Source organism: Chionomys nivalis, chromosome 1 (genome assembly GCF_950005125.1).
Source record: "Chionomys nivalis chromosome 1, mChiNiv1.1, whole genome shotgun sequence".
In the NCBI taxonomy this organism is placed as follows: domain Eukaryota; kingdom Metazoa; phylum Chordata; class Mammalia; order Rodentia; family Cricetidae; genus Chionomys; species Chionomys nivalis.
The window spans coordinates 56,338,645-56,363,446 of record NC_080086.1 but is presented as its reverse complement, the minus strand read 5'-3'; the positions used below and the strand labels follow the sequence as shown (position 1 = coordinate 56,363,446).

At 45.5% G+C, this 24,802-nt stretch overlaps 1 protein-coding gene across 1 annotated transcript in view; it reads right to left on the bottom strand.

Moving 5' to 3' along the window:
- Positions 1-24,802, bottom strand: part of Lrig1 (leucine rich repeats and immunoglobulin like domains 1) — a 101,529-nt gene that overhangs the window by 31,890 nt on the left and 44,837 nt on the right. The window contains exon 3 of the mRNA XM_057764877.1: positions 22,992-23,066. Coding sequence (XP_057620860.1) covers positions 22,992-23,066 — 75 coding nt within the window. The remainder of the gene's footprint in view (positions 1-22,991; positions 23,067-24,802) is intronic.

The following is a 24,802-nucleotide window of genomic DNA, read 5'->3' as shown; positions in this document are numbered from 1 at the left end:
TAAATAAATAAATAAAATACAAAGATGGTTGCAAAGACAGGGGCCATTTAAAAAAGACAATGAAGACTGGCTGGTAATGGACATGGAGTTTAGTACTGCAAGATAGGAATGGCTCAAGATAGGTTGCACAACAATAACAAAAACTACTAAATTTTCTGTTTAATTTTTTAATATACATTTTATAACAATTTTAAAGCAAAACAAAATGATTCTTGGTTCACGAGAACCTGCTGAAAACAGATGAAGTCCCTTATTTAAGGCCTCCAGGCAGAGCATCTGTCACGAGTCTACCTACTCCTCCACTTCATATGTTCCACCCAGTCTGTCCTCACACTCGGCAGGCCACGGGCCCTGTACTTCCTGCTCCTATTGCCTGGAATGCTGCTTCTCCAGAGACTCAGCTGTCTCATCCCTTACTTCCTGTCTTTATTCCAGTGTCACCCCTGTCAGGCCTTTCCTGGCTGCTCTTTCTAGAATCACACCCGGCATGCACTCCCATTACCCGCCCTGTCCTCCTCTAGGCTCTGTTATCTGGTAAACTGGGTGCTTGCTTATCTAGTTCACCATCTTCTTTCTCACCATGGCATGGTGCCATGAATAAAAACAGGCCTCTGCTCCTGACTGCCTCCAGACACTCGAAAGGTATGAGTTGCAGGATAGGTGCTCAATACAGGTCACCAAGAGTGAATACAGCTACTTTCAAAAGGTCTAAGGGTAAGCACACAAATGGGATTCACCAGCATTCTTGCAGCAAAAACTGTCCAAGCAAAGAGTTTCAGGCAGAATCAACAGGAACAGGAGGGAGTTTGTCATAGCACAGATGTTGTGACAGTCCTGCCCAGATGCAAACACCTATATCATGTCCAAGGCAGCCCAGCTGCTAAGAACACACACTACATTTTCTCTGGGGTTTCATCTCTGCTGTCAACTACAGTCTGGGCCCCAAGCAACCTTTCCTAAGCACCCACCCAATTTCAGAATGTGGATGTTGAAGCTCTGATCCTGCAGAACTCTGCACCCTCCTTGAAGGATAACCCATGTGCATGAGACGTATATGATGATCCTGGCACCTCTACCCAAGAATGGGCGCCCTTGCTCTGAAACATGGCACAGCCCTACTGAAGATGTGCCATGAGTATTGCCACCCAAGTTCATAACCCAGTGAAGCCCCATTTATAAGTGCAATATGAAGTTCGTATACCTATGGGCTGATATGACCTGACATGTACCAGTAGTTGCTTAATAAAAAAGGTCCATTTTTATTAGTCACGTTTTGTCCTCATAAGCAAGCTATGGACCTGGTTCATAGGAAATGCTTTGGGGAGAGAAAAAGTGAGTGAGAACAATGAACGGATGACTGGTTCCCTTCAATTCCTTTGCAACATTTCAATGCACACAGGCAAGCCCAGCTGTCCTCTCAGGAACAAAGGACTGAGTCAGAGCTCTCAGCTCCACTTAGGAGCCATGCCTGCTTCAGCTGCAGAATGCCATCCCCAACCCCTGGAACAACCAAGCTGTCTCAGGCAGCCAGACTTCAAAGCAAATTCAAGACTGAATCCCAACCAACTGGGGTAGATCCCAGAAAGCTCATATCCTTGACCCTTGAGTGCCAAACACACACAAACCCATTTCTTCTTGGTGGCTGACCCTCCCTTCTAGCTCTCCATCCTTAAGTCTAGAGGAAAATGGCCAGCATTCAGATCACACAGTAAAGCCAACCCACCTCCCCCTGAAAGCAGAGGGCCTGAAAGCCCATCTGTTGGCCCAACTCAGAACAGCACACTACTTCACAAAACTCCCTATTCTTTTTATTTGCTTGTTTGCTTAAGACAGAGTCTCAGAGCCCAGATCAGAAACACTCTGTTCTTAACGAATATCCAAACAAGTCATTTTACATCACTCATTACCCTGAGTGCTCACTTCCCTTGAAGGTCCATACTCATCTCCAAGTTCTTAACTGTAAATTGCTGCATGTCATATAGCCGGCCCTGGGCAAAAAAAAAAAAAAAACAAGCTGCAACCTAATCATGTAAATATGACTACCATTTCTTCTTAGATGGTTCAAAACAATGAACTCAGAGCTCTGTTGGAACTTAATTGACTGAGGTCACAGCTAAGATGCAAGAGGAGCTGGGAGGCAAGCCCAGAATTTGAGTCTTGGCCTGGCCCACTCAAGAAGTTCTCCCAACAAATTCTATTTCTTGATCAACTCTGATGGGTCTGTATAAACTAGCCTCCACCAGGCGGCCCAGCCTGTGCCCCAATGTCCCAGGGTTCTACAAGAATAGCATGCGGTACAGGACCTGTGGGACCAGGCATCAGAGGGCATGGCAGATGGGAGCAAAGGTCCCACAATGGAGAGAAGAGTGGTTCTCCAGAGGCCACCTTCTTACGGCTGCTGTCAGAGGACTACTCCACCTCTTCACGGGGTAGGTGAAGTGCAAAAGGACACTCGTCGGTTTTACAAAAGAAAGACCAGCGCAAGGCAGGACACAGCACTGTGCTAGGAACAATGTCAATGGCCTCATCAAAGGAACACTCACAAAGCCAGTCATTCTGCAGCCAGGAATTTCGGGTAGCGGGTGGCAGCCTGGTCACACGGCACTCACTTCCAACTCGTGTCAGTTCCCCCTGGGGCTGCCCTCGGGGGTAAGGAAAACTTAATACAGCAGAAGTCTATTAAAGCAACACCTGTTAAAGGCTTCAAAAATAATATCAGTCTTCAAAGGAGGAGGATAGGCATGATAAGCTCCCTCCACTTGGCTACATTTTCAGAGCTGATGTTAGACAGTAAAACAGATGGAGGCATGCGAAACCAACACTTAAAGCTTTTTATCATGAGTGGTTTTCCACTACACCCTAAGAAAGCCTGGTTCACGAGGTCCCCTTAGTAGTGGAAAAGATCTTAAGAGTGAGTGGATCAAAGGACATGCTGAGTGGAAATTTCTGGTTCCTGAAATTATGCACCTATTGTCTATACCAGCAAACTTACTCTATAATAGGCCAGGTGGTGAATAACTTGTTTTGTGGACCATGTGGTCTTTGTCACAACTACTTAAATTCTGCTTCTGTAGTGATCAAGCAGCATAGTCAGTACACGATCAGTGACTTACAGACACAAGAGGCAGACCAGGACTTGGCCACCTTCTTGACAGCAGGGCAATCAGCTTTGGTTTCAAGAGAGACTCTAATTCTAGGATTGATGCAGTTTTCTAACTGTGTCAACCTGCTTCTCAACCTGGCTTAGCTACCTGCACAACTGGGCTAAACCTCCCTCTGTAGAGAAACCTCCCTTTCTTCCTCTGCCCATGTCACTGCTATGACATCACTATTGCACTCTACTGCCTATGTATTTTCTAGCTCTTCAGAAAGAAAAATGAAATCTAAATTATCAGCTTTGTATATTCCTCAGAGATGACCCGGGTTACATCTGGAGCCAGTGGAAAGAGACAGGCCAATAAGGGTACCACAGAGAATACAGAGCCACCCTGTAGGTCTCTCCTCTATAGCTCTTCCAGCTATCCTGAAGTAGAATGAAGATGGCCAAGTCACCGGTCCTCACATCCAATCATGGATGACCTTTAGCTCTTCCCAGCCATTATGGTGACAGACCATTCCTCAACTGTGGACTCTAACAAGAAATAAAAATCTTCCACCATTTTAAATCACTGAAGTAAGCAAAGTCCAAATTACAGCTCTTTGCCTGAATCTAGACCTGAACAGGAAAAAAAACCTGTAAGATACCTAGTATACCCAACTCTCTCACCTCCAGCCTGCCATCCCCACAGCGATCCTGGCAAACAGATAACCAAACCCTCCACTAGGGCAGCTTTGGCTGCTCAGAGCACTTTGCACACCATGGCAGTGCTCTGGAATTCTAAGACGGCCTGGTAGGACATAGCTCACTGCTCACACGTAGCAGGCACTCAAAGTCTGGTCAGAACAACTGAAGGCACCCACCCATCCATAGGTGCCATGGAAAACGACGGTATAGCTTCACACATCGTGCACATAACTAGCACAATGTGAGAAAACTGGAGACCAGCACTGAGGGTAAAACTTAGTGCAGCACTGAGCAGCCCTCATGCTACTGAGGGAGGTATTTGCATTCAAATGCCTCATAATGTAAGCCACACCAAAGGCAAGGCAGATAATGAGTTCAAACAGGGTGCCCCTGGGCAGGTCACATGATACTAAAAGCTATTTATTTATAAACATTTTAACTATATAAAATTCACACAGACTTTTATGCATAAACTATACACACAGAGTTCAGTGTGTTTTTATAAAAGATACATATACAGCCCACATGAGCATCACTCAGATCAACAAAGAAAGCTGCCACCTCCCGATCTCTTAGCTGTTATTCTTCTCAAACCAAAGCTATAATTTCTTCCAACCATGAATAATTGTGCCTATTTTAATGCTTTATATACACAAAATTATTCCACATGAACTCTTCTATATCTGGCTACTTTCACTCACATTTTGAGATACACCCAGACTGTTCTTTTCTACTGAGTGTGCATGCATGTCTTTGTGTGCTTCTGTGTGTGCACACGCATGTGCGTGTAACAGAGTCTGGGTGTGTGGTTCAGGTCAGCAGTACTCTCTCCTAAACCATGAGTCTCCATCCGCTTTCCTGGATCATAGGCACATGCCCCCATCCCAACTTCAGCACACTATTTCTATTGAAGAAATACACTGAAATTTGTTTTCTTGTTCCATTTTGTAAGCAACAAGGGGGCATTTCCAGTTGGGACTATAGTGAAAATCGTAACTAGGAACACAGATGAATCTTCCGAACATGCTTGTTGGTGTGTATCTGTGTGTTCTCTGGCAGGCACGCAAAGGCCAGTGCTGACATTACACATGTCATCAGGCATGTGCATCATCAGCCTCACACAGACACAAGTACCTTTCTTTTGGACTAAATTCACCAAGGTTGAAATGAACCTGAGAAACGGTGTGTTCCAAGTGCTCATTCTCATGCTATCTCATTTAACCATTTTCAAAAGTCATACATTGCCCACCTAACCACCCCAGACTTCCACACCATCAGTAAAATATATTACAAGGGCCAGGGATATGACTCAGTGGATAAGGACACTTGCCTAACAACCTAAGCTCAACCTCTGGGACTCACATGGTGGAAGTGACTACTGAACACTGGCTCCTGAAAGATAATCAATATATATAAATGTAAAACATATTAAATATTAGGAATATAGCTCGGGGCCAGAGAATATGGCCAAGTTCAATTTAATCATCTTGTCTGGCTATTAGATGAGGACCTAATGAGCACAAAATGATGATAACAAGTGTAAGGTATACACTGGCAAGAATAATGTCAAGATAAATGCCCATATGCAGTCTGAACCCGAGGCCCAGGAGAGTCTTAAACCCAGTGAGCACAGAAGGTCTTTGAAAGGCCAACCTAAAGAAAGTTCGACATGACAATCAGAAGTATTGTTGCCCCCACCAGCCTGGTTTATAACCATCTTTCTAAACTGAAAACCAAAACCATCTGTCCCATTGTACAAACTGACAACCCGCTTGAACACACTGGTGTCTTGTAAGAGACAGCCCAGCCCAGATGAGCTGGTGCACAGGAAGTGAGAGTCAGCTAAGCAGGTCTCTTGCTCACTGCCTTTCTCCTTCCCCTGCTGCTAGTGAATCACCCGTTCCCTGGGGAATTTTGGCAGATTCTCAGCCTGGCTGCAGATGACGTTCTGGATCTGTTTATTCAGGTGGAGACTGGGTAAAAACAAGAGCAGCCCAGTGGCAGGATAAACAGCCTCCGCCAAGCAGGGTCAACTCTCCTAAGGCAGGACTGGGTTGTGTCAACCAATCTCCCAGCCGGCTCACTTCCTTCAGGATCACTGACCCCCTTGGGGGTCTTCAACAGACAGTTTCCATTAACTCTCTCAAAAATAAAAAAAAAAATCTGATGCCTCAAGCCCATGCGAATGCATGTCCCAAAGACCCTGCTGCAGCAGGTTCCACTCGGTTCTGCTGCCGTCGGCCTAGAAGTATTGAGCCAGAAGTTCCAGGTTTGCAATGAAGAAACCCAGAGACAATCAAGCGGCAGCCGGCACTAAGTCTAGAGTGACCCAGCCCAGGGAGAACTGGTTCATGAAGACAGAGTCCAAACTGTCAGACTGTTGCTGCATTCCATATATACACAAATAAAACAGTAACAAAGAAATGTCCTGAGGAAAAGGTGTGTTGCTGGGTGAAAAGACCTCCGAATACACACTTCTGAAAAACATTCTGAGAAATTCTGAAAAAAAATTAAAATCACCAAGACAGCAAGCAATCAGTAGGGATAGACAGGGAGGAGGGTGGGAGAGCTAACACTAGACCCTCAGGGTAGCCACTGCGCATCTTCAAACCAATAGAGTAGCCAATACCAAAAGAGAATACTAACAGGTTACACACTCCAGTTAGGGATAATGTATCGATGTCGGTTCATCAAGAATGAACAATGAAGCACAGAAAGAAAAGGGAAGCAAACACTGGGGTAGGGTGGGGTGTGTGTGTGGGGGGGGGGATACAGGAATGCTCCAGTTAAGTCCCCTGGAGTATTTTGCAGTCCTGAGGTCACAGCAGATATAGGGTGTACATGGCTGGGCATTTTCACTTCTTTCTTTACTGTTACACCCTCAGTAGCTGGAAAAACGCATAGAACACAGAAGTTTCTCTACCAGAGTTTGTTGAGCAAACAAGTGAATTACAGCTCCAGCTCCTGTCGATTACATAGACGAAAACAAAGGTTAAAAAAAACACCCAACCTAACATTTTTTTAACAAAGAAAAGGAATTGAAAGTAAAGCAGAGTTAACTTTCTTTTCCAGGTAAGAAACTGCTGGGCGATTTTAAGGAAATAGTGGGGAGAGTGGGTTTGAGTCACTCACACCTTTCGGGTGCTCACTTAGCCCCCAACACTGAGATCCATGCACAAGTCTACGCTAGCAAATGAAACACTGCAGGTCAAGAGAGGCTGGCTAATGTTTCTTTTTGCCTGTCTCTGGGACAGCAAGCTAAGTGTCACCTCAGTGTCCCCTGAACAGTGTCTCTCCACCCCGTCTGTAGAGTTCCTATCAGATCCGCTGACTAGTGTGCTCTGAAAGCCACATCTGCCTTTATCCCTGAGGACACAGGCTGAGCCTCCCCAAAACTGGCAGGGATTTCTGAGGGCCTGGACTTCCTTCTATGCCTGCAGAAATGGAAACTGTCCTAGTAACTTGGCAGGGCAACATGGTATCAACTGGAGTCAGGAGACAGAAATCAAGGCAAGATCAGTCACTTCCATCAGAATTTACATCTACATACAGACATAAGTGTTTATCACTCCTGGTCAAGGCCACCACGGCCACCAGATGCTCTCTCAGTTCTGTTATTTTCCTTGTTTCCAATGCTAGCCATCTGCACCTGCTACCTCACAGACCCCAGCACACCCATGGGGCTTCTCTGCACCACTCCTACAGACCTTAGCCCCAGACAACAGCCAGGGCTACTGCGAGTCTGGCCCGGCTCTTCCTGACTTACAATAGATAAACAAGCCTAAGGTCAGTCTCTTACATACTAGAGGCCATGGTCCATGCCTGCAGGAAAGAAAACTCCTACACGGAACGGACTCTCCTAGCCTCCAGGGCCGGGGCAGCTGTCTCTGGACAACAAACCAGACAGACAGCACTCATGTTACTGCCCAGTCCCTTGCCCCTAGCAGTGTACTAAATGAAATTTTCTTCCTGTTGGAGGATGGAGAGGGGAGAGAGGGGACGAGAAATGTGGCAGAAGATGGCAGTAGCTAAAACAAGGAGAGAAGGGGACCTATTGAGATCAGCTACTCTAAGCAAGCCACTGTAAGGAGTCTCTCTCCAGGAAGGGTTCTGCCCAGCAAGGGTTCCCATGAAAGAGACCACCCACAAATTCTGCTTTGTAAGGGGAGCACCAGAAATCCAAAACCAATGGACCTGTCACCAACTCTTGTGATCGTTCTTCCTAGTGACCTCACTATCCAGAATCACAACAGATGGAACCAGGATGAGAAACAACATGGTAATCTCATTCCACATCCCCTAGCGGAACACACCTCCTTCGTATGGCCACACTTCGTGTCATCCTTGTGTACAAGTGTACCAGGAGAACGTCCATCCAGTGTGGTGAGCCAAAAGGTGGGAAACATGGTCTATCAATGTGCATGACTACTAGATTTTTTTTTTTTTTTTTTGGCTTTCGAGACAGGGTTTTTCTGTAGCTTTGGAGCCTATCCTAGAACTAGCTCTTGTAAACAAGGTTGGCCTCGAATTCACAGAGATCCACCACCTCTGCCTCCCAAGTGCTGAGATTAAATGTGTGTGCCACCACCACCCAGCCACATGACTACTATTCTAAAAGTCACAGACAGAGCAAAGTAGGGCATAGCTCTCACCCAGAGCCTGCCAGCAATCCAATCATTACACTTACTATCGTGCACAACATCAATGTGCTTGCCAATTAGGTAAATAAGCTTATTTAAAAGCAAACAAACAAAAACAAAGTGAATTTAGATATTGCGCTGTGTGAACTAATTTTTTTTCAGTTTTTTTCTTAGATTTATTTATATAAGTGCTTTTCCTGAATATTTTTTTTTACACCTATGTGTAGTGCCTGTGAAGGACAGAAGAGGGCATCAGAGTTCCTGGGACTAGAGTTACAGTTTTTAGCTGTCATGTGGGTGCTGGAAATTGAACCTTGGTCTTCTGGAAGAGCAGCCAGTAGCCTGAACCATCCCTCCAGCCCTCATGGGACCCAATCTTTAACTGGAAATGCCTAGGGAAAGAATGGTATGGGGCATAGTGTTTACTGCTTTATTACCTGTGCGCCAGGCACAGATGAAGATTTGGGGTATTAAGGTCTGGAGTCTTCTAGAGGGCCCTGTTCCCTAACAGTCTCACAGCATGTGAGCCTACTCTAGGTGCGAGGCACTTAAAGGGTCACTGTAGCTGGAACCTGGATTAAATTCACTGGCACTTGCCCACAGTCTGGCTTGCCTCCCCATTTTGCCTTTACACAGGAGCCCGGTATGTGAATCCCACAGTCTCAGTGACATGGAATGGCCTCATGATGTAGGTGGGTGGTAGTCAGACTCTTGGGAAAGAGATCATTACTGGACAGGAGGGCCACCATGTGATCAGAACTGTGGCTGGGCCTGTCTACACAGATGCTGAGGCAGCCAATGAAGTTAGGAGACATTGTATATTCCCCCACCCCAGTCTCCTAATGGTGACCCACACACCTGCAAGGATCTTACCAAGCCCTTAGCCTACAAACCACAAACACATCCTAGGACCCCAGACCTCCTCTATATATACTGACCATGACTGAGGTGGTCAGCTTCCCATATCTGCACAGACAAGGAGAGTGCCTCTCATTTCCTAGGCAGACAGGATGATGGGTGGCACAGAAGCATTCTCTAGGGAGACGCTTCCCTCCTCTGCTCCCAACCATGCCAAGCTCAGGGGTTACACCCTGGCTGGGAGTCATCCAGCCCACTAGGGTGCAAGCCCAGGTGTTCTCAGACTCCTGGCTATGCTGTCCTGTGAGCAGAAGCAGCTCAGGATGCCAAACCATACAGCAATGGCTGAGAGAACAGAGAGGCATTTGATGGAGCCAGGATGTCCCGGAAATGTCTTCAGAGGCCACCAAAGGGCCGCCTGTCTTCACCTGACACTGGGACATTCCCCAAATCCACATGCCAGCTTCGAAACAGTCCTACAGTTCCAGGCAGGGGAGGAAGCTATTTCAATTTTTGGCTGCAGCCTCTAAGACAAAGTCCTTTCCCTCTGGGGAGTTATACCATGATGTGCCTTTAAAATAGAACCAGGCCTGTTTCCTGCCTCATCTGGAAGACTTTTGATGTGATCATATGATTTAGACTATCTCTTACCACGCAATTTCCCAAGCCTCTCAGCATACAAACTAAGAGCACTTGGAGAATCAGGAATGGGGTTAAGAGCTGACCCTTCAATGGTATCCTCCTTATCCACCCCATAGATGACAAGATTGCCACAGCATCAAAGCGATACCATAGTCAGCACCACTGTTCCACACCCCCAAACCACCAGTCCCCGATCCAGCCTGTTCTACATTCCCACAAGAGCAAGCAATTGCTCTGTTTCTTCCCTGGAAACACGTGCTTTTAAAGTATGTCATTGTGGACTTAAATACAAACGGTAAGACTGGAAAACATATAGGAAAACACAGGAGAAAAATCTTTCAGTTTAGGACTGAATCCATAATCCATAAGGTAAGAGACTAGTGCACTGGACTTATACCCCAGGTTTAAGGTATATTTATAATGTCAGATTAGTGAAAATATTTTCAAACCACACATCCAGAAAAGAAAAAGAAAGAAAGAAAAAAGGATCTAGAATATGTAAAAACCTTCCAGAACACAAATACCAAAAAGTAAAATAACTTGTTTGAAGATTTGACAATAAGCAAGAAGTCTGACAACGTTTCAGCAACAAGACTCACAGACGAACTGGGCAATGGGGCACACACCTACGAGGAATAAGACCTCAAAGCTAGCCTGGGCTGCACAGCAAGATCCTGTACTAAAAACAGCAAAAATAATAACCGATGGGTAGAAAATGTAGCAAATAAAAAATTCAACATCAATAACTAACAGAAAAATACAAATTTAATCACAATGAAATAGATCTAATCTATATATTTAAGTATTTAACAGAATGGTCAAAGAACTAAAAAATGAAAATTCATCACTAAATACTGACCAGAGAAAAACAACTGGGTTATTCATACATTGCTAGTGGAAATATAAAACAGTACAACCATTCTGGAAGAGTACAGCAGTTTCTTAATAAACAAAGCATGAAGTGCCATGCAGGTTGTCCACTGCACTTTGAGGCATTTATCCCAGAAGATGAAGATTCATATTCACACAGAACACACACAAAAAAATCAATGGTCACAGCAGCTTTATTCAGAACAATCAAGAACTGGGAGAACTCCAGGAGCCCTCACTGGGTGAAAGGTTAAACAAAGTATGATATATCCACACCACGGAATACAACCTGGTAATAAAAGAACTAAGTGCCAACACACAACTGCACCAACCTCCAGAGAATCACACTCAGCACGATGACCAGTCCCAACAGTGTGCTGTACAGTTTCATTTCCGTAATACTTTAAATGAAAAAAGGAAAAAGTATAAATTTGGAGAATAGCAGTCCAGGTACGAAGCAGGAGAGACTTTAGTGGGGATGGATATGTTCTGTGTCTTGCCTGTTTCAGTATCAATATCCTGGTTATGAAGTTTTATAACATAGAGCCACTAAGGGAACTGAGGAAAGGTATTCGGGGAATTTCTGCTTCTCACAGCCACTCGTCAACCAACAATTACCTCCAAAGCAAAAAGTGTAACAAAAACAAAATGCCAGGCGGTCATAGCTGACAGAATGCCTGGTGGAATGAGAGAGCTATAATCTACAGCTCCCCAAAAAGGAGCTAATATACCAGAAAGCCAAGAATGAAAACACACACACACACACACACACCTGTGAACTCCAATAGGTTTTTCAAAAGATCATCCAGAGGAATATCTGCAAATGAGATCAATTTTAGGGCAGACAGATGGACTATCTGACACCAGGACACCAGATTTGGGGTAAAGGAAACAAACACCCTCAGAGCACAGCAAGGCAAGAGCCATGTCAGCCCAACCCTGCAGCTGCAGGTGACCATATGAAGCAAAGAGATCTAATGTGCCTCCATCACAGAGTCATATGGTTCAGAATGACTTCCCAGTGGCCCTCCGAAGCATCGTATCTTTTTATTTCCCAAGGCTCTGTACCAACACAGCTGGGCAGATGCTGAGGCACAATAGAGAACAGACCCTGGGGGCCACAGTGTTACTGCCTCCCCACGCTCACTTGAGAACCCAGTTAAGAAGTTGGGAAGAGAAACCACAACTTGGCACCTTTGCCTCAGCTGTTTTGGTTTGAAATGCATCCAGGAAGTGAGGAAATGGCATAAGAATCTTGCCCTAGAGTGCCTGTCTTCGAGGACAGGTCCCCATTATGGGCAAGTCTGCTGGCATTACCACAAAGGAGGCTGGGGCTCTGCGGAGGCCTGGCAACAAGAGAACTTCCCTGGATGTGTCTCCCCCTTAGGAGGTAGTCGGCCATAACCCTTCAGAACAACCAGCTACCCGAGAGCATGGGGAGGACCAGTGTGAACTGCAGGCACAGGAAGCATTTCTGAGAATTGCTCCAGATGAGCTCACCTGAGGCCAAGGTAAGCTGGACACTGCCTGGGCAGAAGCATCTTGCCCCTCACTGTGTCAGCTCTGGACCTGACAAAACTCCTCTAGGCTCCCAGACCACATCATTCCAGAACAAGTGGGCAACCAGCTTTAGAGGTGGGAGATCTGTCACTCTGACCTCAGTGATGACTCTTGCAGTCTGCACCTTTAGCATCTCACAGACTACAGAACTGCACTTCGGAGGGTACACAAGACATACACTAAATCTGCACTCACTGTTTTATATCTAAAAAGGTGTCAACATAATGATTAACTAGCCTATCTTTAAAACTGTGACCCTCTCAACAAATGGGCTGAATCTGTATTCCCTATATACTGTCCAACAATGGCAGGCCTCACGAAAGAAGGGCCTGGCATAAACACAAACACATTTCTTCCACTTGGGCTAGAACAGCTGAAAATGGCTCCCAGGTGTGAGCAGACACAACAGGAAAACTGCCTTCTTTGCAAGGTCATCCTGCAGGTCAAAGTCGAGCCAGCCATTTTCGGATTAGGTGCTTGTGCACAAGAGGCTTCCCCCAGTGCTAACTGGATTACAGAAGCCACCTGCAGGAAGTGGTAGGGGGAGGAGGGGAGAAGGAAACGGCCCAGTTGGAATGAGTCTGTTGATGTGGGCAGGAGCCAGCCCCTTTCACACTGGAGGTTGTGCAACCAGCACAGCTCTACTTCCAAGCTACATTTCATGAAGCCCTGGAGGGTGTTCAGAGACCACTCCAGGAAGGCGTGGCTCCTCCCCTCCAAGTCTTTCCTGGTTTCTCAAGCATCAGGAGCAGCCTGTATTCCCACTGGATCCTGTACTATATTGAGAGAGGAAGGGAGAAAAGGAGAAAGGGGGGGGGGGGAGCACCACCCAAACATCTAACAAAAGCCAACACTCAGCAGTCTAACTTCAGTTGCTGAGTTCCCAGAAGGCAAGAACCTCCATGACCAAGCTGGTATTCCGCAAGTGCTCCCCTGCCTGGGCTCCCCCAGCTCTGCAGCTGGTGTTCCTTCACTTTCTCAGCAAATAACTTGCAGATGTACTTCTCATCTCCCTGGCTTACCACCCCCACTCTCAAAGACCGAGGAGAGGAGAGAGGAGGAAAAGAACCAGTCATGACTGTGTGTGATTTGGCAGGCTCTCTAGGAGGCCACATCGGCTTCTTTCCCAGAGAAAGGCTCACTTCAACTGGGGGCAAAAGGACATCTGCGCTGCAGAATCCCCGGGAAGCTGCCGGGACACAGGACTGCTCTCAAAAGCGGGAATTTTCTATTTTAAGGCTCAGTGGTGGTACCCAGCATCTGATGAAGTTGCAGTGCTGAGACCACAGGTCCTCTTCAGCCTTTCAGCAGAAACTTGCTGGCTTGCCTAACAGCCTGTTTGATGACAAAGAAAAAAGGTGGACAGGCAGATTGGCCCCCAAATGGAGCTAGCCAGTCTGCTGGTCTGCTAAGACGGGTGAATGCCCCCAGGGTCTCACTGTGCTGCTGGCTGAATAGTGTTAAATTACACCCACTTCAGGGAGGAGGAAAAACGAAGTCTAATATTAGAGATGTGGATCAGAGTCCACAGGGTACCCACTGAGATTTCCAAATTCCTGAATCCTAGAATAAAGAATTACAACAGAGACAAACAGGCAGTGATAGGGAAGAGAAAGGCATTCCTGAGAATGGGAACGGGCTAGACAGCTGGGACAAAACCGGGACTTTTGCCAGCCCTAAGCCTGGTGACCCTCTGCAGGCCATTTCCATCGCATCTGTCTTCTCCTGAAGATTTTGTAGGTGGAGAGGGTTTTCAGTCTCTCTCTGCCAGTGGCTTGTTCTCTTGCTTTAATCTCTTCTGCCTACTTCTCTATGCCACACTCTTATGCCACAACCTCGCGTAAAATGTTGCTTTATCTGAGAGCCTTTCCTGCCAAGCATGAAGAAGGAACCGCAGACAGTGCTCAGCCCTTGTATGATGATTATCTGTCCCTCTTCCTCTACAGCTAGATGGAGCTCGTTAGGAGAAGATGTCCTGACCACTTGTTACTGAGCTTTTCTTCTGGTGGGACCCTCTTAGGAACCTCACAGCAGGCCCGCCAGCCTTAATGCACAACTCCAGAGTCCATCACAAACCAGCCTGTGCCCTACTGCTCTGTTTTTATTGTTAAATCTGAAATTGCAAAGAGAAAGACCGAATCCATGACTGACTAATAAATCAAGCTTTGTGTTAGAGGTGCACCTGGAACTGGCTAGCTGGCTCTCTGGATTTTAGAGAGCAGTTCCAGATGTGAGGAAGACAACGTTTTTGTTGTTTTTGTTTTTTGTTTTTTGTTTTTTTTATAGCTTGGGGTAGGGGCTTTCCAAATGGTGGATTTGGTGGGCAAATAGGTAGGGTCACAAGCATAACAAGTTAGTCATAACAACCTCCTGAAACAAGGACATGATTGCCAGGTGGTCCCAGGTAGCCATAACAACTCTTTAGAAAAGGTAGGGTTGTAGCATGGTTATTAACTTTTTGAAACAAAGATACATTTGCCATTCCTGGAACAGGCAGTACAGACTATTTGTAGTTAAGGTTATAGATGGGGTATAGCCCAATTCTTAAGAAACTGAGGTTTAATCATGAACAGGAATGAATCTAGTTTGTCTTTACTATAAGCTGGCTTTTAAGTCTAAGATGGAGGCAGGCTGGTTCTTCATTATCTTTTATGCTTACTGGTCATTAGGTCTACAGCCTCCCTGGGACAGAAGGCTGGAAAGTGGGAAGAAATGGAAGGGTTATGCACAAAGCAAGGCTAGGAATAGACAAGAGAGGGACCCATTAGAACGAGGAGAGAACTGCACACCTCCGCGACACCCCTTCTAACTGTCACATGAAACAAAGACGTGCTCTTCGAGACTTATGTAGTAGGAGCTGCGGCTGCGTTCCTGCCCCCCAGCTCCCGGCCGCCTGGCTAGCTCATGCCCCAAAATAACAACACACAAACTGTATTTTTTTAAACACTGTCTGGCCCATTTCTATTAATGTGTGTAGCACCTTGAAGTGCTCTTACCAGGAAGATTCTAGCCTACGTCCATCCTGGGTCGGAGCTTCATTGCGTCTGCCCTGGAGAGCAGTGGCCTGGCATCTGAGCTTACTTCCTCTTTCTCCCAGCATTCTGTTCTGTTTACTCCACCCACCTATGTTCTAACCTATGAGAGCCAGTTTCTTTATTAATTAACCAATGACCTTCCTCCATCAGACTTAGGTAAGGACAAGGACAGCAGTAATGTCAGAGGTATTAAAACTGAAGCTTGCCTCCCAAGGCAAGCTTCAACAGCCACCAGTGTGCTAATGTTGAGGTGGCGATATGGCTCCTGCAGATTAGGCTACGTAACAGCTGCATAACAGCGTTCCTTGTCTCCTTCCCTCCCTACTAACTTGGAAAGTCAGCTGGAGAGCCCCAAGTAGGTCACCAATAAACAACAAACTGTTAAGAACCATGGGTCTCGAGCATGCTCAGTGTATCCAAGGTACTTATGCTTTTTTGTCTCCTGCCACTCAACTCTGAGTAGTGACTGCTTGGAGCCCAATATTCCCGGCAGGTGCCTGTCACCACACAGGTGACATAAGGAAATGTCTGACTGTTTCTCTTCCAAAGTTTAATGGGCTTGGGAAGGATACCTGAGACCTGGGGCTTCTCTCTCACATCTGATATAAACCTAGGCAGTGACCCTGCATGGCATCAGGGAAGTACAACAGCATCTGGGAAGACATAAGCTAATTCTCTGGTCCCATACAGAACTGTTGAATCAGAACAGCATGACCAGCTTTCAATACCCTTGATTGTCTTTCTTCGTGTGATGGCTGGCAGATGGTACACCAACAAGACAGGCAGCTACAGCCACCTCAACTGTGCATAACCCCCATAGCGCCCAGTTTCTGCAACAGTAAAAATGGGTCCACCACCTGAAAGTAACCCTCAGCTTTTAAATATGATCATTATTTCATCCTTCCTGGGATAAACACCATGTGATAATGAAGTTTTCTTTGTTTTTGTTTTTACATGAACTCTTTATTATGTCTTCTAATACTGCCCTTTCAGGAGATGCACTCACAGGAAGTTTGAAAGACAGCTGAGGAAAAACAAAGACAAAAGCCTCACCTATCTTGCATCTCAGGTGAGGAGTAAACACTCCCGCCACAATACACACACACACCACCTCAAGAATATTAGCAACTGTTGCTCAAATTCTGTAGTAATAAGAGCCGCAGGGCTGCGTCCCTGGCACCCAGCCGCCCGCATGGCTAGCTTATGCCCCGAAATAATTACACGGAAACTGTATTTTTTTAAATACTGCTTGGCCCATTAGTTTTAGCCTCTTATTGGCTAATTTTCACATCTTTGATTAACCCATTTTTAATAATCTGTGTAGCACCACGATCTGGTGGCTTACCAGGGAGGATCTTAACCTGCGTCTGTGTCCGGCAAGAGAATCATGGTGACTACCTGACTCGGCTTCTTTCTCCCAGCATTCTGTTCTGTTTACTCCACCCACCTAAGGGTTGGCCTATCAAATGGGCCTAGGCAGTTTCTTTATTAATTAACCAATGAAAGCAACAGATTAGAAAGAAATCACTCCCACATCAAAATTCTAATTAGTGTTAATAATAAAAACCCAGAGTCAAATTATCAGGGTAAATGCTGAAAGATCAGAGAAGCAGAGCACTGGTTCTTACCTCTATGAAATCCTCAGACCAAATGGGGATTCGTGTCTCTAAAAGTCCTCAGACTGAATGCCTTAAGATCCAGCCCATCCATACCCCTTCCTGTTTCCACCTTCCTAGTGTTGGGATTAAAGGTCTGTGATTCCAAAGTACTGGCATTAAAGGTGTGAGCCACCACCATCTGGCTGTTTCTCTTAAGAGATTCGTCTGCCTCTGCCTCCCAGGTGCTGGCTAGGATTAAAGGTGTGTGCCATCACTGCCTGGCCTCTATGGCTAACTAGTGACTCTCTGCACACTCTGGTCTTCAGGCAAACAAAATATATCCATAAGAGAGTTCTACATCCAGCAAAGTTACATCTGTGACCTTTTACTACTGTCTCTAAAAATATAATATACAGCAAAAAGATGAAAGGTAAAAAAGGATATTAGAAACCAGTTATGACTCAGTATACATCTGCCTGTGTTTCAAACCAATTCTGAGGGTCTTTGCTCAGGTCCTGAAATCATAAATAATTTCCAAAGCTGAGTGAACTCCCTGTGTCTCCCTCCGACTTCCAAGGACATGCTCATGGAGGAGAGGCAAGGAGGATGTCTGCAGATCACAGCTCTCTCCCCTTTAAGATTTGCTTTTCTTTTTCTTTCTTTCCTTCTTTTTTTTTTTTTGGATTTTCGAGACAGGGTTTCTCCGTAGTTTTTGGTTCCTCTCCTGGAACTAGCTCTTGTAGACCAGGCTGGCCTCGAACTCACAGAGATCCGCCTGCCTCTGCCTCCCGAGTGCTGGGATTAAAGGCGTGCGCCACCACCGCCCGGCTAAGATTTGCTTTTCAATTACACTTTCATTATTAACTGATTTCTACACTGGCTGCTCTTCCAAAGGATCTGGATTTGATTCCACATGGCAGCTCACAACCACCTGTAATTCCAGTTCCAAGTAAGACACCACCATTTTCTGACCTCTGTGGGTACAGGCATGCACACAGTGCGGAGAAATAACAACCATACACGTGAACTGAAATAATTAAAATCCGTAAGAAAAGTATTTCTAAGCAACAACAGAAAACTTTAAATAGCAGTATTATGAAGCCACAGAAGTTGTAATTGTGTAACTCAGGTGTCCTGCCTATCAAGGACACAGGTTGAGAAGAGCAAAGAACAGGACACGGTGGCAAATTAGGCCTGAATTGCCCCACATCTGGAGGAGTAAGGCAGCCCCTACAAGGTCACATGGGAAGTATGCTGCAGCTGTTGCAGGACACAAAGTCGCCTACGTTGCTGCAGCAATGCTCCCTGGCCTGAGGAACCACTTCCACTCTTCCGTGGTCTACGGCAATGCTGGAAGAAAAGCACAACCTCTTCCTCAACAGGAATGATGTTGATTTCTCAGACAAAATAACTATTGCCATGAGAATCAAAAGTTGGGTTTCTTATACTTCCAAAATTTTTTCTTAAATCTCAAATATAAAAGTCTGCTGGCAGATTCAGTTCCTCTTGATAAAGTCTGTTTCATTTTTTTAGATCTATTTTTATGAAATGAGCTCCCTCACTCCAACCCAATCCTATTAAAAGCTTTCCTTGGGTTTTCATGCTTTTTGCTGTCATTAAGGACAAATGACTTCAGCATTATCCTTAACACTAATGCAAATAAACCTGTTCTTTGACAGATACTTTAATTGAATCAGAAAGCATTAACCAAATGAAATTGTGCTGGATGATCTGGCTCCCCAAACTCTCAAACTCTTTTTTGATGCCCTGATAGTAAAGGCACAAAACTGAACCTTTTCCATGAGGCCTCGCAAGGTTGACACCTAGAGAGAAGAAAATTATGATCTGAAAACCCAGTCCCAAGTAAAAAAGACACAAGGAGCACGCTCTAAGGCTGGCATCCAGAATGGTCTGAAAACCCAGTTCCGAGTAAGAAAGATACAAGGAGCACACTCTAAGGCTGGCACCCAGAATGGTCTGAAAACCCAGTTCCGAGTAAGAAAGATACAAGGAGCACACTCTAAGGCTGGCACCCAGAATGGCAGGTGTCATTGCTGAAAACCACAAACCTACTACTTAAGGTCTCAAGTACCAACAGTAGTTCAAGCAGAAGGTAAATGTGCTTTCTGTTATACTGCCCTCTTCTCAGGTTCTAGGTCACAGAAGGAAAGTGAAAAGCTGAGAGGATCCTTTTACCATGTTTCAAGTCCCACATTTAAGAAGGGAAAAAAAAAAAAAAGGAAACGTGACGTCCCAGGCCACACCTGCACCAGTGACAATGAGACACACACACACACACACACACACACACACACACACACACACACCTGGTCCCTGCTTTCCCTTGATATGTTTATTGAGAAATTTACCCCAAGAATGCTGCCCAAGCTTCCCTAACTCACATGGCCCCAGCAGACATACACTCCATTCCACAGACCCTCAATTTTTTCAAAATGAGTAACGACTTGGAGCTAGACATGGTGGTTATTACTCCAAATCCTGAGGCAGGAGAATTCAAGTTCGAGGACAGTCCAGACAACATAGTGATAGCCTGCCTCAATTAAAAATGTCTTAAAAGTGCTGGTATTAGGCAGAACTGGAGTTCTGTCAGTAATACGCTTGCCTTACAAGCACAGTGACTTGATTTCAACCCTCAGAAGTCATGTAACAATGCTGGGCACAGTAGTACACATTTGTAATCCCAGAGCTGGGGGAAGTGGCGACAGGAGGATCCTTGGGGCTCACCTGCCAGCGATGTCTAGTCTAACTGTAAGCTTCGGGTCTATGAGAGAAACTGTCTCAAAGAAGGTAGATGGTTTTCCTGAAAACGACACTTAGCCTGTGGCCTCCACATGACATCTGTGCAACTGAATGAACACATACACATACATACACAAACACACACACACACGCATGCACACACACAAATATTTTAATGGAGCTAGGGGTATGGACAGGCATGTGCCTAGCATATCTAAGGTCCTGAGCTTAATCCCGAGTATTACAAAATGATGTAGCTGAAACAAAGAATTGCAAGGTAAAGATTGGAAGCGTCCATGCCCTGCCTATCTTTATGCACAGCATCTGGGGCAAGCTCTAGACAGAAGGGAAGGAGCAGCAGAAGAGGCACCCACTAAGTCGTTAGAGAACACTGCCACCTCTTAGTTCTGCGGTCCTGAAACACAGCGCAGGTGTGTTTCAAGAAAGCATATTGTTCCAAGTCTGAATGACTTGCAGTGGCTTCCCTCCCTGTTCCCATCAGGAGGGACATGGGCCTTCTGCTCATCTGTTGGGAGCAAAATGGCCTATAACCAAGCTCCCCAGACTGCCAACTGAACCCCCCCCCCCTTTTTTTGCAGGCACCTGAAATAAAGTTTCGAAACAAAAAGATAAAGACCCTTCAACTTCTAGTTTCAGAGAAATTACTGCTCAAGTCAGAGGAAACAAGAATAGACCAATGAGTGGCTGCCAACATGAACCTGCATTTCCCAAACTGAATCACAACAGAAAGGGAGGCTTTTTTTTCTTTTATATATTTCAACATAGTCTAATGGAAGAAGAGGAATAGGGCCAAACAGCCCCACTGCTCCCTGGCACTGGTGCCAAAGAACAGAAACAGTTTTAGTTAGTAGAGCAAGGGAAAGTTCAAAGAGCCACAGGTCCAGGCACTATGTCAGGGGCCCTCCTGCCACTGGCTCAGAATCACCTGTAAGGGCATTTTTGTCCAGCCTCGGTCCTACCGCTGTCTTACAACTAAGAAGCGTTTGGGGGAGCTACTCCTCCCTGGCTTCTTCACCAAGTAAGGAGCAAGCGGAATGAAACCAGCGCTTGTACTCGAATGAGTGGGCAAGTGGCCTTGTTAAATAAGGACTGTGACGGGTGTGGCCCGATGCTCCGCACTCTAGCATGCCTGGAGCTGACAGGAACTGCTAGTCTGCGATCTGGGCTTCCAGAAACCACAAGTTAAATCTTCAAGTGCTGTGCTTCATGGACACACAAGGGATTATCGCATCCCTAATTAGCTTCACATAAGGCTAACTGACCTAATTTACCAGCAATTAAACACTCTCCAGATGCCGCACACAAAGGCCAAGTAGATACAAAAGAAAACCAGACCTTTGCCTAGCTAAAAGGGTTACAGCTTTCCCACAAGCACCTCACACAACAAGGGCTGGTCCACAAATCCTGTGGTCCTAAAAGTGAGAGCTCACCAAGGTCCACAGAGCTGTGACTAGCCACCAGCCAGAAGCAGTGGCCAGGTATCATGTTGCATGGGGTAACAAACGCTGTATGTATGTTCTATTCCCCATTAGTCCTGACCTTGCCCATGAGGAATGTAAATGAGAGAAAAGAGGTTCTAAGAGCGTAAGTCATTTTTTCAGGATACAGAGAATGAGTCACAATTCTGCTCCACAGGTTCTCCTGCAAACTACCTGGCCTCATAAAGGGTTAAGTTCCAGGGCAAAGTGCACAGGACACAGCGCCCGTGGCCAGAATCAGATCTGCAAGCTACTCCAGCAGCAATCTTACTAACTTCCTGCTAAGTCCCTCTGCTCAGCCTGCTTAGCCTGTGTTGAGAAAATGATGTATACAGGTGAGACAATGAATCCTAAAGCCAACAATTTAAAGGTATGCAGAGAGTAAGTGGAGATGGGAAATCCAGTATGACGAGGTATTCTGCTGGGGAAGCTGCCAATGAAACCTGGTAGCCATCATTCCTGTACTCGGGGCATATGTGGAAAGACCACTGTGTGAGCTTAGACCAGTGGTGGCACTTCACCTGATGCCACAGGAATGGGGTGGAGCCAGGTGCATAATCCCCAGATAAGGCTAGGAGCAGCTTAAATGATAACACCCTCAAAGCTCCCTCCTCTTCCTTTTTGGTTAAGCCCCTGTACGCCTTTTCTCATCTTCAATATTTTGTCTACAGTAACACACAGCACTATGATTTGAGTCTGAATGTCCCCCACAAATTCAGGTTTTGCATGTTTATTCCCTGGCTGATGGTACTGTTTGGGAGGTTGCAAAACTCACAGAAGCAAGGGCCATGCAGCAGAAGTGTACCAATAGGAACAGGCTGTTGGAGGTTACCAGGACCCTGGTTCTAGGCTCCTGCTTTCTGGTATACCAACATGTGGACAGCCACTGCCACAAGCTCCTACTGCAACAGACTGATCCACTGGCCCACCTGCATCTGCTATGAAGAGTCAAAACCCCGAAACCTTGAATCAAAACCACTCTTTATTTGTACAAGCTGTTCCCATCAGGTGCTCTGTCACAGAGATGTACAGCAACTTCCATACATAGGTCTTGTCCCAGCCACCACCGCCCGGCTAAGATTTGCTTTTCAATTACACTTTCATTATTAACTGATTTCTACACTGGCTGCTCTTCCAAAGGATCTGGATTTGATTCCACATGGCAGCTCACAACCACCTGTAATTCCAGTTCCAAGTAAGATACCGCCATTTTCTGACCTCTGTGGGTACAGGCATGCACACAGTGCGGAGAAATAACAACCATACACGTGAACTGAAATAATTAAAATCCGTAAGAAAAGTATTTCTAAGCAACAACAGAAAACTTTAAATAGCAGGGCTCTGTGGTAGTTTTTACTCTCTTAGGGCCATAAAAGTAAACTGGGTTTACCAAGGAAACTGACATAGTTCACTCTTCTAATCTAGTTTATTAACCCAAGCTGGAACTTAACTACTAAAAGCAAGAGAGTCTGGTCCTGTGTACCTCTAGCAGGTGTGGGGGGTGTGTAGGGGGAGGGGGTACGGGGACCAATTTCCCCCAAGTTAAAAAAGAAGCAACAATTCAACTTAACACCATAAACTTCCAAACAGTGAAACAAAGTGCTTGCTATGATCATTATCAGGCAACACTAAGAAAGGCCCCTGTTTACCAGAAAACACACGGACACACAAGCTCTTGCTAGCAAGTGTCAGCAACCACCACAGCCCCACTGTGCAGCCCAGGGTCTCCAGGTGGCACCACTTACAGAAAGAGGGAGACAACGTGTGCGGAGGCAGCGCCCAGGGATGGTATGGCTGTCAGCTCATTGTTGTTAAGGTACCTGTAAGAACAAGAAGTAATTCGTCACTTGGAGCATTTAAATGAGTTAGAAATCACATACAAGAAAAATAACAAATCAGTGCTGTAGTTAACCATAGTAAGGATACAATGAGATGTGAAATAAAAGATAGGGGATTTAGAATCATTTTTTAAAGGGAGACAAGTCACATTAAGTTAAAAAAAAAAAAAAAAAAAAAAGCCTAACCACTTATCACATCCCTGGTAAGAAATAAACCTAAAGAGGAACTAAGCTCTGGCTTCCCATCAAGCTCAGAAATGAACTAACAGGAATAGTAAAATCAGGCCATGGTGTGGGTTCTAGCCAAATGTGTTCCCATGACCATCCACAGAAATGATCTTGATGAACTAAAGGATCTGGGAGATAGGAAGAATTGATCCCTCCGAGTTACTCTAGCTGTGTCCCACACGAGGGGACAACATGAGAATGAGAGCTGAACACACAGGTGTGGTATTCCAGGGGAATTCAGTGTGCCTCTGATGTAAGGGGGGGCTGGACTCACACCCTCACCTATTTGAGGTTCCTCTGAAGTCTCTCAGTGATGTACAAAAACAAACATATCATGCTTCCGCAAATAGACATTTCTGAAACTTCTTTGCAGATGGATTCATTCTCCAGGATCCCCTCCCATTACAATATTCTAAATCCAGATTTCCACAGTTAGTATTTCTTAATGGAAGGGAAGCCCACAACCCGAAGCACAGCCTGCCTGTGTACCCACAAAGGCTGTGCAATCTGGCCTCTTTACATGGGCATACATTTCTAAATCTGGGAAGGGAATCCAAAACCAGACTCCCAATGTGAGCCCCAAATGCTGTAAGAAACCCAAGGTACAAAGTCAGGCTTCTGAGGGGATAGGCTAGAAAGAAACAGTATTTAAAAAGAGAAATTGAGGGGATAAAAATGGATTATCTTGCTCCCAATTTCTTACGGGAGGTATATCTTACAAAAAGCATCTTGCTCCATTTGAGGACAAAACATAGAAATGACAGGTGTACTCAAACAAGTGCACGACTTGGATACTTGTTTGAGTAATATGGCTGTCTGCCATCTTTTCAGAAATGAATAGAAGGTGGGGGCTTGAATTATCTCATTTGCTTTCTTCAAAGCCACAGTCAGTTAGGAATGAAGCTTGGCAATCACTGACTGTGGGACACAGAACGCCTTTTTCACGAGCTCCATGACTGAAGTATCTGGCAGGGAGAAGGCAGGTCGTGTCATGTGGCAGATCTCTTCTCCACTTAAAGAGGCCTTGTTTGTGGAAATAGACAATTAATTACTTTAACAGTCTCTTATCTGACTGCCCCTTAAATCACAGTTTCTGCTTCACCGTTATCTCTTCCTGCCCTGCCATTTCCCATCACAGTGTGGAAGTACTGAAAACTCTCATCAGTCCTAATCTCAACCAATAAATCTTCGTAATACCCACCAGCATGCTGATTACTAGAAAGGACCCTCACATCTCATCAGAGCAAGAAAAACTGTCAGGAGTCTGTTGCCAACAAGTCATCCTGCATAAGAACTCTTTTTTTTCCTTTTTCTTTTCTTTCTTTTTTTCTTTTTGATTTTTTGAGACAGCATTTCTCTGGAACTAGTTCGTGTATACCTGGCTGGCCTCGAACTCACAGAGGTTGACCTGCCTCTGCGTCCCGAGTGATGGGATTGAAGGCAGCAGCTCAAGAACTCATTTCTTGAGGATTACTGGAAATCAGAGGTGG